Here is an 18,002-nt window from a genome sequence, read left to right on the forward strand (position 1 = left end):
ATACAGTAGATTTTAATTTTTTATAAAGAACTTTGAAATTGATTTGCCCACAAAACCATTGCCAGATCAAACATGGCAAAATCCTTCTTGTGGGAGCATGAAGAACTTCTGGAGGGTAAATTGAGCAAAGGAATAATCAATACTTTCCTTCCCTCTGGTATCTCAATAATTCTAAAAAATAATGGTATTATAAGAGAACTAAAGATCAACACGGATTAGCCGGTATAATACAGTATGTTTAATCATGAAATACAGCATTTCTAGCCATAATCTTTTACAAAACTTTACTGCTCCTTTAAAGGAACATTTACTAACCCAACTTATTGACAAACATTGGCCTGTATTTGTGAAATTTCACAAATAAGAATTTTAAAATGTGATGTAAAGGCATGGAGTAATAAATATTATTACAAGTATCTATCTCCACAGAATATTATGCAAATACTTTATGCAGATGGAGATAGATACTTGTAATAGGCAGGGATTACGGGGTCAAACTGCTAGAATTACCAGCATGGCAAGGAAAGTATGATCCATCATTTAAAACCTGTGTAATGAGGGAAGATCCAACATCGGGTGCGCTGAAAGGGAAGTGAGCGCGCTGGAACGCATTGAGTGGAACGCATGGAATGGAAATAGGAGTAGGAGCCATGATACAGCACCGGAACAGACCTTTAAAAGATGAAATAGGAACCCACACGGACTATACCTCTGAGGAAGCTGACTATAACAGCGAAACGCGTTAGGTACGTTTGGGGTACGCTTTGGACCCAGGAGAGGCACCACAAGGGAGTCTGAAAAAATCGGTAGGACCGCCCCGAGGGAGCATACTCAAATTTTGTGGGACTGAATGTGTATTACGCAAAGAGGGTAAATGTGAGTGTATTTTTTACTTGATTTTAATTATGTTTTAATAAAAGCGGTATTACACTATCCTCGGTTTCTATTTCTAATCCGGAGTCTGGCAGGAGAGGTGAGCTGGAGGAGGGACGAGAAAGGATTTCTCTTGATATGCATAACGCCACAGTAGTGGTTTGTAAGTAGGCATTTTATACATAGTGTGGAGGCACTTCACTATCGGATTGCACCTTTGTTATACAGGAAGGATACCTCTTGTTCTTTTATTCACCTGGATCTATATTTCTTTTTCTAACTAATAGCTGCCCGAAAAAAAAGGGGAGCACACCTCTGAAAAATCATTTTTGTATACGCACAGGGTGATATTCCCTTTAATTGAACGTATTACGCTATGCTTGTTTCTAATTTCTGTTGCCACAGGCGCTGATCTCCTTATATATATTCCATAGGGAATACATATACATTTGCTCTGGACTTTCATTTACAGCTGAGGGACTGTGAAGGGATCGGCAAGGAATACCTAAGAGACTGACATTTTTTACCAAGTTGCATGTGTAAGCAATATATGTTTTATTGTATTATTCTAAGCTTACAGCTGCCTTGTGCCCACCGGTGCTGTGCTTTATCTTCTGAAAGAGCAGTGATCCCCAACCAGTCCCTCGAGAGCAACATGTTGCTCCCCAACCCCTTGGCCTCAAAGCTGGTGCTTATTTTTGAACTCCTGGTTTGGAGTCAAGTTTTGGTTGCATAAAAACAAGGTCTACTGCCAACAGAGCCTCTGCTATGCTTATACAGAGGCTATCTTATAGCCAATCACAGTCCTTATTTGTCACCAGCTTTTTTCATGCTTGTGTTGCTGCCAACTCTTTGTACATTTGAATGTGGCTCATGGGTATAAAAGGTTGGGGACCCCTGTCACAGAGGATTTGTAAACCAGGTTCAAGTGTTCAGTAAATGAGCACTTATTGTGATTATTCAACCATCTGTGCTCTAGAATATGCATCAACTTTGTAAATGAGGATTCACATACAGGAGTTCTACATTACACTGTTCTATAACCAGCAACTAACATTGCCCATTACTTATTTATAGAGAGAATATTAGTGTGTGCTGTGAGAGCATCTGATTCTGACACAGAAAGAAGAAGCAATCTTAATTTCTTTGACAGTTAGATGCTATGAAAGCCAATCCGTCTCAATAATACAACTAAAAAGGCCCTTGAGTTGAATGAATACATCCCAACACATAATACCCAAAAGTGACTGATTGAATATCAGTTTTACACACATTGAAATGCAAAAGAAAAGTGCCATTCCTGTAACAGAAAGAAAATTGTTTCGAGGCAAACAGAAAAGCATCTATAGCACAGAGAAATAAAACAAGTAGTGTCTTCTACAGAAAGTCATACTCTCAAACAGAAATATCCTTTTGTGCTTTTCGGGGGGCATACAAACTCCCATGGAATGTAAATGTATTCAATGTACAGGAACAGTTGGAATGAATGGTGTTTGACTGAGACCAAAGAAGTTAAGGTGGCCATAGACGTAACAATTACGATCTTTCTTGGAAAAGATTGTTCGTTTCAATACACACGTGTAGAGCTGAATCGTCAGATATACAGGTAGATATACGGGAAGAAACAATGGAATTCTAACTGTATCTGACGATTCAGCACTAACAATGGCCGATGTTTGGGTCCCTTCAAAGGCACCCGAATATAATTTTCCGTCCAGCCCGATCGATGAGCCGACCGATATCCAAGTCTTCTGCCGATATCGGTCGGCTCTTTTTCCACCATACACGCAACGAATATCGGACGGAAATTCGTTTCGTACGATATTATCTGTGCGTCTATGGCCACCTTTAAAGGGGAAACTATTGTCACAATAAAAATGTAATATACAGTAAAATTTCTCATACTGAAGTAAGAAGCTTTCTAAATACAATCAATTAAAAATTCTGCATAGTATTCTGTCTTCATTCAGGAGTTGGGTGTCAGATGAATGATCCAATATATCTTATATAGGGGCTCCCTTTCCTAGCAGATGTATTAGAGCTCACTCAAATAACTGATTCCAGTGCAAACAAAATCTAACAAAATAACTGCCTTTTGCACAAATTCTGCATGTAGAGAGACATGATTTCTAGTGATTTTAATAGTGAGCTCTAATACATCTTCTAGGCAAAAGGATCCCCCCTATAAGATATATTGGATCATTCATCGGACACCCAACCCCTGAATGAAGACAGAATGAGGAGAAACAGATGCTGAGAGAGGAATAGTGAAGATAAACAGTACATAATTTTTAATTGATTGTATTTAGAAAGTTTTTCATTTCAGTATGCTGAAGCTAATATTATATTTTTAATTTTTGCGATAGTTCCCCTTTAAGGGGGGGTCTAAAGGGAAAGCATGTTATGTCACTGTAGGGCAAGCTAGAAGAGAGATGTCCAAAACACAAATTTCAGTTATGAGAAACTGCATCACATCCTGGCCAACATTTGTTGGTAGTGCAGTGATCTATAGGGCCAAATGCAATCTAGGAAAATACAGAAAGGGCCATCCTTGTAATAAATAAAAAGCAAACCCACTCAGTTCAATAATGAGATACTAAATAATAAAGAACAACGGTTGCTTTTTTGCAGTGTATTGTGTTTCCATTACGTATATTTCCTTTGTAAAAAGACAGTGTTTGGTAAACATTTCAATGAGCAAAAAAAAAAAATGACTAAGACAGTAGTCACCCTCCGATAAATGGCAAACCTAATTAGAAAATAAATTATTCACCGTAATCAAGTGAAGCATTACAGATTGCCAGCACATTTTAATTAATGGCACACTGCTCAGTGGTTTCTTTTTTCCATTTTTTATTATTAGGACACAAAACCATTTTGTTAAATATAATTTTCTGTGCAACACATCAATCATTCTGCTGGCCCCATTTATACACAGTATATTCACATTAAAGAAAGCAAAGCATGAGCTGCCAATGAACAGAACCTATTATTGCATTAGAAGGTATATGTTCTACTCAACCCATTTAAAATGGTAGTGTGTGGGTGTAAAAATTAAATGTTTGGTCTCATGATCACTCACAGGATAAGCTCCATACTTTGTTTTATTATTGTTTAAACAATAATCTCAAAACATTGCTAAAGGCACCACCACTTAAGGCTGATATGAGTTAGCGCTTCATTAAAAGGTTTAAATATCAAGGGAATCCTTAAATCACATTAGAGAGTTCACAAGCCTCAAACTCTTTCTGAATTACATATATCTGTAGCTTTCTCTTAAGCTGCCATACATAGACCCAACAGTGCATCACATTTGTTTTAGAATTGGAAAACAGCAGCTTTTAACATGTAACCAACATTTTAGCCCTTCCTATATGACACACCTTGAAACTCCCCATATATCTGCCTTGATACTTCGCTTAAAAAGTTAAAGTCTTCTATAACCTTTATTATGTTAGAGATGGAACTATTTCAAGCACTTTTTTCAACAGGTCATTTCTTTTTCTTATAAGGTTGCCTACCTTTCCAGTCTGCAGATGAAAAAGATATATGGTTGGTCCAGGATTCTCAAGCCAGCAACCAAAAAAACCTGTTAAATTATGATGCTTCACATTTATTGTTTTATTTAATAAATTGCTTTTCTTTCTCTTCAGACCCTCATCTATGCTTCTTTTCACTGGCCTTGCAAATGTATGCCTCATTAACAGGGTAATTAAGCACTAGCAACCCGATAACAGTTTATATTCCCGAAAAAGTTTAAAAAAAAAAACTAAGAAAAAAAAAGGCTTATAATATCATGTTCTATACAAAAAATGTTTAAAGTGAACTACAGCTTCAAGGCACAACTGAGGGGTGCACATAAAATAAACATACTTCTTGAATCAGTGCCATAAACAAATTACAACTAATGAAATATGTACCATCCATTATGCTCTATTCAAAAAACAAACCACATTTTCAAGCTCCTATACAGTTATAATTATATTGTACACCAGTTAGGGCCTGGCCGCATGAGCAGATTCAGGGGGATTAGTCGCCCCAGCGACAAATCTCCTCTTCTTCAGGGTGACAATCTCCCCAAATTGCCTTCCCCCTGCTCTCCACTGGCTAAAATGAAAATCGCCTGCGGCAATGCACTCGCAGCGCTTAGATATCCGCAGTTGCCCGAAGTTTCCTCGTGAGGCAACTTCGGAAAACAAAGCGCTGCATGTGCCTTCCCCCAGGTGGAGGGCAGGGGGAAGGCAGTTTGGGGAGATTGTCGCCCCGAAGAAGAGGAGATTTGTCGCTGGGGCGACTCATCTCCCCAAATCTGCTTGTGTGGCCAGACCCTTAAGCTGCCAAAAAGTAAGAAAAAAAATATAATTTTCACATTAAACTATATCATTTTAACCAGTGTGTTGAAAAAGTAACTGGTCGCAAAATATCCCAGCATTTAAAAAATAAAAGATATATTCACCAAGTAAAAGAATTAAAAATATGCAGTAGTGTGTACCACTTATTAAAAACACGATTGGTAAAATATAAAATTACAGCATTAATTTAGAGATCACAGGTGCAAGCATCTGACTGAAATAAGGCACTTCTGTCCAGCAGCACCTCAACAAGGTAACAAGGGAAAGGTGATGAATCACGTTCTGGTAAAAACAAAGGGATGGATGTGATCCTGGAAGTAGAGGGACATTTCAACAGCAGGGAAGACACAGGAGGTAAGATATGGAAGTGGAACTCTACACAGACGTGGTCACTCTGTCAGTGGCATTATTGACCTCATTTTTGTTAGAATCCAGTCCTTTAGCAGCATTCAGGTTCAAACGTATGTTCTCCACAGTCTTTTTCATGTTTTTAAGTTCCCCGGGGTGAGGAGTGGCCTTTCTCAACAAAGTTGCCTAAAATATACAACAACAAGTAAACGAAAAGTTCAACACTATGGCCTATTTAACATTTCTGCAGTCGTCTCTGAACATGTATTTTGGCTATACAGTGTAATCAAGTATATAAACAACAACCATTAATACGGTGGTTAAAAAATGGCTACCACTGCCGTTACAATGGAATGTATAACAGAAAAGATGTAATGGTGACTAAGGAGGAATGATTGTAGTGAGAATAGGAAATTGCTGGAGCAGGTGGAAACAAACAATATACTAAAATCTTATTACATGTACTGCTTATTGAAAAACATGAAACTGTATGTACTGCTAGGCAGTGCTCCAGATATGCCAACAAAAGGAATTAAATAGGATTCCTCACTTTTAATTTAAAGGGAATGTCAAACCAAATAATAATTGCTTGCTAAACATAATTCTAAGCAACTTTGCAATATACATTCATTACCCTTTTCTTTGGGTTTTAAGATATTTGTATATGTGTTGCTATTGAAAGCAGTGTTTGTCTGTCCTTTTCTATTCTCTACCCTGCTGGCTCAGACTGCTGATAAATTACGAGACCTCCCATTGCTGGGGAACTAAACCTTTTGCAACATTGTTTAAAAAGTAACAACCAGGAGTTAAGCAAATGCTTCTTTCAATAGAAACTGTTTTTAAAATAGCTTTAAAAGCACTGGAAATTGTTAATAAATGTATGTTGGAAAGTTACTTAGAATAATGTGTTCTTTTATTAGGAAAATGTATATTGTGTGATTGACTTGCCCTTTAAGAAGGTTGTAAATACAGGTAAAGGATCTACCATCTGGAATGCTTGAGAACTGAAGGTTTCTGGGATATTCCTGTGATTTGGATCACCATACTTTAAGTGCTAAAAACTATTTAAAGATTAAGTAAACCCAATGAGATTGTTTTGCCTCCAATATGAATTCATGCACCTAAGTTACCCTCAAGAACAAGTTACTGTAATTATTACAGAAAGGAAATCAGATTAAAAAAATTAGAATTATTTGCTTGAAATGGACCTTATAGGAAGCCTTCGGGATAATGGGTTTCCAGATCCCATATCGCTACACAGACTTGCACAGGCATTTTGCCCCAGTTCAGCCTTACTGCTGGACCATCTGTACATATATAAGCACCTGTGGGGAAAGTCAGTGTCTAGACTGATTGAACAGATGAAGCATTAACAGAAAATAAGTGACTAAAGCTCCATTTCACTTTGGATACATTTATATGAACGAGAGAATAGATTAATATCAGACTGACTCTTCTAGTTGGTATCCATGTCAGACAACATCCCGCTGCTAAATATGCCTTCCAAATCATCAAATAATACTCCGGTCAGTCAATGTACTGCTTAATTTCTGTCTGATTTTATGACAGATTTCTACCTCTCAAAAATACATGGTGCTGCATCTTAATAAGCAATGTTTACCTGTTACTGGTGAGGACTTGCTGTATAACTCAAGATTCCTATTTACTTTGAATGAGGGGGGGGGCATGTTTTCCCCTCCCAAGAAGAGAGCGAGAACTCAAGCAACAAAAACACTATGGGGGCCTTCTACTAATAATCAAATTGAAAAAACCAAGAAAGCCTTTCCTGCCAAGCTTTGTTGTAAAGTTAAAGTGGTTGAGGTGCTGTAGAAGTCAAATTTGAGGTGCACTAATCCAATTTGCCCAGTTTTTGATCAGAATGTTAGAGACTTTCGGGATTTATTTTTCCGCTATGGAGACAAAGCTTTTTGTGGTATTTTGTTGTTTGTTTGTTTTTTGGTTCATTCAGAACTTTTTATTGTTCATACTTTTTTTATTTGGAAATTTTAATAAATTCAATGACAATTGTGGTTTTAGAGTTTGTGAGTTTATTTGTGAGTAATCCAGCCTTTAATAAATAAGCTATATCGAAACAAACTTTCACTTCAGTGTGGGGGATCTCCGATTGGTTCCAGACATCACGCGTCTCTGAATCCGGGTTCCTGGCCTAGGAACTTTCATCTACATCACACATTACGGATTTATTCAAACACGGTTTCAAATTTAAAAGTTATGTTGCTTTATTAGTTCCATTAAAATTTGTTAGCTTTGGTACAGTTTGTCATGCACTATACCAAAGCTAACAAATTTTGAATAAATCCGTAATGTGTGATTTAATAAATAAGCCCCCACAAATTGTTCAGGCCTGTTATGTTTAAATGAAGAGCTTTAATTAAAGCTATGGCTGGAAATGCTTACTTTATATAATGAATATACTATAATAGTCCAAGGGTTCAGCAGCCATTTAACAGTAATAATGAATATAGTAACCAGGAGCTGCCCATCTTCTGATCTTTTAGGGTCAATGCCAGCTGTTAACAAATTAATCTTAGGGGATAAGAAATTATCAAACCATTAAAAGAAAGTCAGGTAACATCTGTCAAAAATAGAGCTACGGGGAGTATTATTAATCAATTCCCATGCAGAATGTTCCTAGTACACTGTGAGCTGGTCCATAAGCTTGGGTACCTGACATCAAAACAACAACTACACTAAAAAAACATGGGATCTATATTATTATTTTTACCCTTTTCTGCAGCAGTTATTAAATAAAGGTATAAACCATATAGCATATCACACAAGAATTTTTACCATTTCATCATCATCTTCTTCCTTTGTGTCATCTAAAAATCGTATGGCACTTATTCTGTTCATGGCTTTGTCATTCCAGGTGTCATCTGACATGTCATTTGTCAAACTTTCAAAGGCCCCACATCTTGGTAAATTGTCTACAGGAAAATAATAATAATAAAAAAAAAAAAGGATTAAAAAAACCCCTCACATATCTCCAAATAATGCAAGTATTTTGGTCTGTAGTATGATTACATTTTCTTTAATACAGACAGTTGACAAATACAAGATACTCCACTGTACTCAAAGCACCTTCTGCCTTTTAAGTCTCGTTTAGGAAGGAAACAGTAATAATGATATTCATCTGTACCCTGAGACATAATGAAAAAGCTCTGCAGTGATTCATGTTAGGCACAGGTTCATTATTTGATCACATTTGCTGTGGGACAGATCATTCAGCATACCCCCCGACCAGATCATTCAGCATACCCCCCGACCTTCCTTTCCACTCATGTTCTAGAACATTTATGGCATGCAATGTTTACTACAACTTTAACAATCCACAGAAACCAATATGCAGGTATTATTTACTGGTCTGCTGTTCTAAAGTAAACAGCATATTAGCTTGAAATTTTAGAAACCCAATATGAACCAAAAACATCTCTGTTGTGTGTTTTCAGGAAAGCAGAACATCTTCAAGCCAACCTGAAAAACTTGGTTTTAGCAGCAGGAAGTTGATCAGATGAACTGGGAAGTCATTATGGACACCCAAGCAAGCTCCTTGCAATTTGGTGGAAATAGATACAAAAATATATACATTTGCAAATGGTCTCATGACCATCGCTACTTAGAAATGCTCACGCTGTCAAAGAAACAGGTCATTGCATTACCTTGGCCATTGGGCTCAGAAGGCATCTGTGGTAATAGTACACACGTCAAGATTTTCTCACCAGTCTCAGGCTCGACATCAGTTTGAAAAGTGAGCAGAGGCTGAGACTGGTTGTCGGACAACCATAACGCTTTTAACTTCAGTGAGGTCAGTGATAATGGTAAATGAGTCAATCTAAAAACAAAGTAAAACAAATTATTGGCAGTTACAATAAATACATCATTACTGAGATATATGGGTGATTTTTCACACCACTTAGAGCTTACCTCTTTTACCCAAAACATTAAATGAATATATATATATATATATATATATATATATATATATATATATATATATATATATATATATATATATATATATATATATATATATATATATATATATATATATATATATATATATATAAAATTGCTTTTTGGTGGAATAATGCTGATGAGACTCAAAAGCAAGCTTTCTACCTGAGACTCCGTAAAATAGTGGATAGTGGAGCAATATTGTATTAGTGATGATGTGAACTGGAGAAAAGGAAGCTTAAGGCCTTTGGTTCCTGCAGTGGAATGTAATGATCATTATAATAATACAGACAGAACAATTGTGGCACATTGTTTTAACAATGTCAATCAAAAGTATTTTGGAGTATGATTTAAAAATGATATTTAGTCACAAGACGAGGCATGTGTCCCTGTTATTTTCCATCCATGTATTGAGAATTGTTGCTTCCCCATGTATGGTTTTTATTCCAGAAAGATCTTCTTTAATGTATGGCTACTTTATGCCATGCTTTAGCAATCATGTTCTTTGCAGTGTCAGCACTTTTTGGTTACATCTGCTTTGATGTTTCAAAAAAATCGCTGTGTACCTCAAAAATATTTTGAGGAGGGAAAAAACAGAAAAATAATATAGTGTAGTATTTTAAAATGATATAAAACCACCATATAAGTGTTCAAATACTTATTACGTGTCCCATAAATTATTATAGTGAACAGTGGCTTAAATGCAGCAGACAAGTGATCCGTAGATAGTGGGGTGGGATCTATCCACCTAAAATCCTAGAGTTTTAAGTGTTTACTTGCTTTCTTGTGAGTACAATATACCACTAGAAACACTAGGATTTTAGGTGGATAGATCCCACCCCACTAACTACAGATCACTTGTCTGCTGCATTTAACCCACTGTTCACTATAATAATTTATGGGACACATATAATATAATATATAATAGTATTTGAACACTTATATGGTGGTTTTATATAATTTTAAAATACTACACTATATTATTTTTCAGTTTTCCCTCCTCAAAATATTTTTGAGGTACACAGCGATTTTTTTTGAAACTTTTAATTTTTGGAGGTGGAACAGAGCCTTGTGATCGCTGGATTGGAACACACTGCGGTTTGGGAGTCGTTTTGTATTTATCTGCTTTGATGTGCATGCACAACAGTCTTCAAAATTATTCATATTATAAGCAAGCTATTTTACAAATCATATTTGCAAAGCAAAATATATATCTAAAAAAAACTTGAATCTGCCACATATCTCAGGGGACACATTAATAGCTTCAAAATATCATTTTTACACAAACAAGTTTCTTGGGATAAAATCCTTGAAAGTGACAGTCCCACCCACTCATAAAACTGCAACAGCCAGATTCTTTATGACACAAGTCTTCTATACAAAAAAGAAAAATTCAATTTAAAAACGACAGTACTTTACCTGTTTCCAGCAACATCCAAGACATGTAGTTCAGTAGCCTGTGCAATTTCAGAGGGAAGTCTAGACAATCTGTTTTCACGCACACAAAATACATTAAGACTGCAGCAACCACCGATCTGTAAAACAACATGGGCAAAATGTAACAGATAATACACAGATGCATAAACCCCAACAGTTAGAAAGAACAACTTAATAAAAATGTAAACAAAAGCCCCAACTGCTAAGGTTTTCAATAGAAAGTTATGGATTCTATTCAACATTTAGGGTTAGTTCACACAGGGAGATTGGGGTAGATTTTGTCGCCAGGAGACTAATCACCTCGCCTGCGCTAAAGTACACGCGGCAATGCGTTATCCGAAGTCGCCTGCTGTTTTTTCGGGCGTCTGCGGAAAACGCATCGCCGCGTGTGCTTTAGCGCAGGCGACTTTTCATTATAGCCTATGAGGCAGTTCGGGAAGATTGTCACTCAGAAGACGAGGCGATTAGTCACCAGGCGACAAAATTTCCCCGAATCTCCTCATGTGAACTAACCCTTAAACACACCAGGTAAACCCACAGGAATGTAAACCGACTCTCCTGAATCCATAAAAGAGTACAACAGATGGGTGTCACTTGCAGACATGCCTGCTGAGAAGATGGAAAAGATCCCACAAAATGCAAAAAGAGGTTGGCGAATTCACTGCAGCAGTCTTTGGTGGGGGACAAACCATAATAGATGTTGCTAGTGATATACGCATATTTCTGTGGATGTATAACTGTTTTACTATTTACAGTTCAGATATAAAATAATAATACTGCACTATGTAGATGTCCCATATTCTCCTGCTTTTGTTTCAAGAGCTGGTGCGCTCACCCAAGAAAAAGGCCTTTTATATCTATAGGTGAAATAGGAACCTTAAAAAGAAGGTTGCAAAGAAAGTGAGAAAAGAAGGCTGCCCTATAAACTTTAAGGGGGTTTAGAAGTGCTGATCCAGTCCCTTTAAGAACGACAAGTTGTCTTTACAGGCAGTGTTGTACTATTATTTGCTGTTCTACTATTTAAACCAGTAAACCAGCCCAGGATTTGTGATTTGCAACTTTTGGTATGCGTAACATTTTGGCAAGCCCTGTATTTTTAATTTGACAAATCCTTTAAATATTTTTAGCTACTCTCTACTAGTGTTTATAAGCTCCCCCCAGACTAGTAAGCATTACATTTAAAGGACCAGTAACATTAATTTTTTTTTAAAAAATGTTAGGATATATCGCAAAAAAAAAAACACCAAGAAAGTTTATACTTCAAAATCGCAAAGTCTTTATCTTCAGAAAGCAATTGTGTGATCCATCGCGCGACGCTCAATTTCTCCTCCTTGCCTTCCTTGTAGGAGATAGCCAGGGAGGAGAAATTGATCGTTGCACGATGGATCGTTGCCGTGTCACCTTTTCTGAAGAGGAACGCAAACGGAGCTTCGGTTATTTCTTAATGAAGACTTTGCGATTTTAAAGTTCAATTTGTGTTGGTGGGTTTTTTTTTTTTTTTTTATGTTACTGGTCTTTTAACCCCCTAGAAAAATGCTTTCTTGCGCAGGAACATGCATTTATTTACACTCTATTTCCAATACAACTTGGAGTAGGGTGGAGAAATTAAAATATACCCTAGGTATAGCTTCCTAAAGAAATGCTGTGTTTTTATGAAAACAGCATGAACATAAAAAATCAATTGTAGAATCTATTTGTGTACAGTTGTTTGTGAATGAAAGAATAAACCTGGCCATGCATTGTCAGCAGCCAACTCAAACCCTCCATCTTATTGGCACAGATTAACATTCTCATAGGTTTAGAAATGCCATTGGGCTTAATGATCCCCTGTGCCAACGATCGGATCAGCCCAATTTGGTCCAGCATGTGGGTGGCTAAATCTCGGCAGAGAGCAAATCTGAAAGTTTATACCCAGTTTAAGAACTGACAAAGCATAACCGATTTGTCTGCAGTGAAATAATACAAGGTTAATTTTTATAAAGATCTTTCCCCATTACAACCTAAAAACTCACCTGCCTCATAATAAAAGATTTTGTAGGAAAATATACTATGGATGCACCGAATTCACTATTTTGGATTCGGCCGAACCCCTGAACCTTTCGCATGAGATTCGGCCTTATATCGAACCCGAATTTGCATATGCAAATTAAGGGTGGGAAGAGGACATTTTTTTTACTTTCTTGCTTTGTGACAAAAAATCACGTGATTTCCCTCCCGCCCCCTAATTTGCATACGCAAAAATCCCATAGGAATGAATAGAAAGTGAGTGAGTTTTTCTGTGGTGAGTTCCATTCTCACATTTTGATCAATCTGCCCCTTAGTGTTCCAAGGCCCTAAATACATATGCAAATTAGGATTCGGATTCGGTTTGGCTGGGCAAAAGGATTAGGCCAAATCCGAATCCTGCTGAAAAAGGCTGAATTCGGGATTCAGTGCATCCCTGAAATATACATCTTAACAATAGTTTTGCTACTTTATCGGTCATATAAAATCATTCTGATAAAATTTAAACTCATTCATGCTCCTGCTAGTCACTACATTTTTTCACCAGACTCCCTATATATTCCTGGCCATCTCTTCTGTACTAGACAGAAGTCACACAAGCACACCCGGGCCTCTATATTGTAATTCCGCCTGCTCCACAGGTGCCAGGGGGAGACAGCACTTCCCTAACAAGCACCAGGCACCAGCACTCAAACCAATGAAAACAGGGCACAAACAAAAAGCAACAATGTTTTGTGATTACATGATGAAGGGCCACAAGAGGCCCTCTTTGCATTGCTTTGAGTGTTGGTGCCTAATTGCTTGTACTCTCAGAGCCTTGTCTTTTCACACCATCCACAACCAAAGTCATCTCCAGTCTGAAACCTTTCTATCTAGCTACTCCTTACTTTTGAAATTCAATCCCTGAATTCCTCTGTAAGGAAAAATAATCTAAACCTCTTCATAAAGCTCAGATCTTACCTTTTGGAGCACTATATCATTATCCAGCATCAGAATGGGTTGGCAGGGCACGAGGAGAAAACCTTTTGGGCCCCACCAGCCCCGACACAGTTGTGGTAAGTACAAGCAACATAGCTATTCTGAGCTTTCTATAGATTTCTATGACAAATATGCAGAGAGTGGAGTAGCTATTTGCCTAACCAGTAAGTTCTGATGTCATAGTGTGCCCATAAAACAACCTGAATTTAGGGCCATGGAACACTAAGGGGCAGATTTATCAAAATGTGAACTCACCACAGAAAAACTCCCTCACTTTCTAGTCATTCCTATGGGATTTTTAGAATCGTATTCATCAATGATAAATATGCTTTGAAAATTCCCATAGGAATGAATAGAAAGTGAGTGAGTTTTTCTGTGGTGAGTTCTAATATCACATTTTGATAAATCTACCCCCAAGAGATATTAGAGAAATAAGAAGAAAAACATTTGCCACAGATAAAAAAATATTTTACTCAAAATAATTTCTTATTTCTTTTGTATTTATCTGACCAGTATTGTATTATTATGGTTTTTTTTTTATAAATGTGTGCATTTACTCACCTCATTTGGCAAAGACATTAATTTATTCCTATCTATGTTTAAATTGCAGAGCTTCTTTAATTTCCCAATGCTTCTTGGTAATACCTGGTAATAAGAACAAATTTATTTCATAATTAATAAGGTGGAGGACAGAGAAAATAGTATGGAAAGTCAGTCCCCGAACTTCCACAGGACCAGCCATTTTGGCTTAATTAACTCACAATATGAAAGAAGCTTTATATATTTATCTGCTAAGGAGAGATTAGACCAATTCATAAACAAGCCCTCAATTAATTGCAGATAAATGTAATAAATGTCTGCTTTCTGCTGTTAGTCACGCACCAGCTGACAATACACTTAGAAGTTAGAAATTAGATGAATGCTCCTGACATTAAGGTGACTGGCTGAAAAATGCACTAAAAATTCTAAGCCAAAATTGCACAAATCCATTGAAAGAACAACTTACCCCTTTATAGGCTAAAAATATAGCTTTAATTTTTAATTAAATTCTTCCTAGCCAAAAGACCAAGGAAGGAACAAGCATAATAATTTATACGGATGAACACTTCTGCTGGCAGAGGCATATCTCTGTACAGTTAGGTGTTTTTTCTTGCAATGCAGACATGTTTTGCTTTACAAGACTTTCTGGTTTGGTCATATCCCCAGTGACAGGCTACAATCCGTTACCTACTAGGAGGAGACTAATGTTGTATTTTGCATCTGCATAACAAGACATCAAGGGGAAGATGTATCAAACCCTGAGTTCAGATTTTAATAAGAAAAATCTCGCCCACTTTCTATTCATTCCAATGGGATATTTGAAGCGTATTTAATGCTGAATTATAATTTTCACCCATTGCTAAACATCCTAAAAATCAGGAATGAACAGAACGTGGGTGAGTTTTTATTTATTAAAATCTGAACTCACATTTTGATAAATCTGCCCCCAAGAGTGCTGTTGCAAAAGATAAGCAAAGTCATGGATAGACAGAATATAATGAAGCAAGGCTGCAACTGTAAGCACAACGAGTAACAGCTTTACAGAACACATTCATAAATCACCGACAGATTCCCCAGTGCTGTACAACAAATAGGTATACACACTGAAAATAGTAAAGAAGGCTCTTCAAAAGCACTTACAGCACTTTTTTTTTATATATATTTCTTGATTCTTGATAGTTTCAGACTATTTGACGACTGTCATCGTTTTATAATCCAATAAATTTGGGTTGTCAAGGCGACAATTTGAAAAAGTTGAGTTTTCCGGGCGACGATTTGAAAAAGTCACATGATTTTGTCTCACACCGACTTTTTTGAACAGATTTATTGGTAATTAATGGGATTTGAGTTTGTGAGTTTGGTCGAATTTGGTCGAGTAAGAAAAAGTCGAGTTTTAGTAAACATCCCCCATAGTGTACACTGAAGCTATAATAGGCTAGATGAGGTTAAGCTTTTCTAAAGAAATATGTTTCAAGAGATTAGTTAAAGGCAGAGAGTTGGAAAGAAATTTGGATGAAACATGGGAGGGAATCTCAGAGCAGTAAAGCCCTAGCAAAGTCTTGAATTTGAATACATGCAGAGGCAATTAGGGAGGTGTTGAGGAGTAGCTCAGAAGAGTAACGAGCAATTTCCAAAAATATACGGTTGGGGTTAACTTAATGTTAGGGAATGAAGTGCCTGCCATGGCAATTTGTTCACTCCCTGCAAACATGGCATCAAACTATTAGGAATGAATGTTGCATTTATATATATATATATATATATATATATATATATATATATATATATATATATATATATATAGTTTATTTATCCCTGAGCAGATTGAAGATGTCCACCGAAGAATGTCTCTATAAAATTATATTGCACAAGATCCGGGGCCAGATGGTATTCATCCCAGGGTACTTAGCGAGCTTAGCTCTGTGATTGCCAAACCTCTTTATTTAATTTCTCAGGATTCATTGAGGTCTGGCATAGTGCAGAGAGACTGGAGAATTGCTAATGTGGTGCTGCTATTCAAAAAGGGATCCCGTTCTCAGCCTCAAAACTATAGGCCAGTTCGTCTGACGTGTTTGGTAGAAAAGCTTTTTGAAAGATTAATAAAGGATAAGATACTGGACTTAATAGCAAATCATAATGTGCCTGCATGGTTTTATGCATAATAGATCTTGCCAGACTAACAATTTCTTCTTATGCGAATGTGAGCATGGACTTTGATTCTGGGATGGCAGTGTATCTGATTTACTTGGACTTTGCTAAAGCATTCACATTTGATACAGTGCCACACAGAAGGTTACTGGTTAAATTAAGGAATTTTGGCCTGTAACATATTATTTGTACCTGGATAGAGAACTGGCTAAAAGATAGACTACTAAGATTGGTGGTAAATGGAACATTTTCTAATTGGACCAGTGTTGTTAATGGAGTACCGCAGGGCTCTGTACTAGGTCCTTTTCTTTTCAACTAGTTTATTCATGACCTGGAGGTAGGCATTGAAAGTACGATTTCTATTTTTGCATATGATACTAAAACTAAATTGTGCAGAACTATAGGTTCCATGCAGGATGCTGCCACTTTGCAGAGTGATTTGACTAAGTTTGGAAACTGGGCAGCAAACTGGAAAATGAAGTTCAATTTTTACTAAATGCAAGGTTATGCACTTTGGCAAAAATAATATAAATGCAAGTTATACACTAAATTGCAGAGAAGGATCTAGGGGTTTTTGAAGATTACAAGTTGTCTAACTCTGGGCAATGTTATTCTGTGGCCACTAAAGCAAATAAAATTCTGTCTTGCTTTAAAATGGACATTAACTAAAGGGATGAAAACAAAATTATGCCTCTTAATAGGTCCCTGGTAAGGCCTCATTTAGAGTATGCAGTGCAGTTTTGGACTCGTGTCCTTAAGAAGGATAGTGCAGTTTTGGACGCCAGTCCTTAAGAAGGATTTAAATAATTTGGAAAGAGTGCAGAGACGTGCAACTAAACTGGTAAGAGGGATGGAAGGGGGGGACATGATTAGAGGACATTATAGACAAATGGCAGGGGACTTTTTTACCCATAAAGAGAATCACCGCAACAGAAGCCACCCCTTCAGACTAGAAGAAAAGAACTTTCATTTGAAGCAACATAGGTGGTTCTTCACAGTGAGGACAATGAGGTTGTGGAATGCACTGCCGGGTGATGTTGTGATGGCGGATTCTCTTAACGCTTTTAAGAGTGGCTTGGATGATTTATTGGACAGACAGAAATATCAAAGGCTAAACTAATGTGATACTAAACTCTATAGTTAGTATAGATATGGGTATATACAATTTATTTGAAGGTATGGAGTAGGGATGTAGCGAACGTCGGAAAAAAAGTTCGCGAACATATTCGCGAACTTGCGCAAAAATGCGAGCGGTTCGCGAACGGTTCGCGAACCCCATAGACTTCAATGGGAAGGCGAACTTTAACATCTAAAAAAAAATTTTCTGGCCAGAAAAATGTTTTTAAA

At 37.0% G+C, this 18,002-nt stretch overlaps 1 protein-coding gene across 2 annotated transcripts in view; it reads right to left on the reverse strand.

Annotated features, from left to right (window-relative positions):
* Positions 1-3,709: 3,709 nt before the first annotated feature.
* lrrc1.S (leucine rich repeat containing 1 S homeolog) overlaps positions 3,710-18,002 on the reverse strand; it is a 59,826-nt gene continuing 45,533 nt past the window's right edge. Inside the window, exons 11-15 of one of the 2 annotated variants that reach the window (XM_041564047.1) lie at positions 14,529-14,612; positions 10,968-11,083; positions 9,254-9,426; positions 8,385-8,521; positions 3,710-5,759 (exon numbers count right to left, since the gene is read on the reverse strand). In XM_041564047.1, coding sequence (XP_041419981.1) covers positions 5,601-5,759; positions 8,385-8,521; positions 9,254-9,426; positions 10,968-11,083; positions 14,529-14,612 — 669 coding nt within the window. In that variant the 3' untranslated portion in view covers positions 3,710-5,600. 2 annotated transcript variants of the gene reach the window in all.

Source organism: Xenopus laevis, chromosome 5S, assembly GCF_017654675.1.
Source record: "Xenopus laevis strain J_2021 chromosome 5S, Xenopus_laevis_v10.1, whole genome shotgun sequence".
NCBI classification, from domain to species: Eukaryota; Metazoa; Chordata; class Amphibia; order Anura; family Pipidae; genus Xenopus; species Xenopus laevis.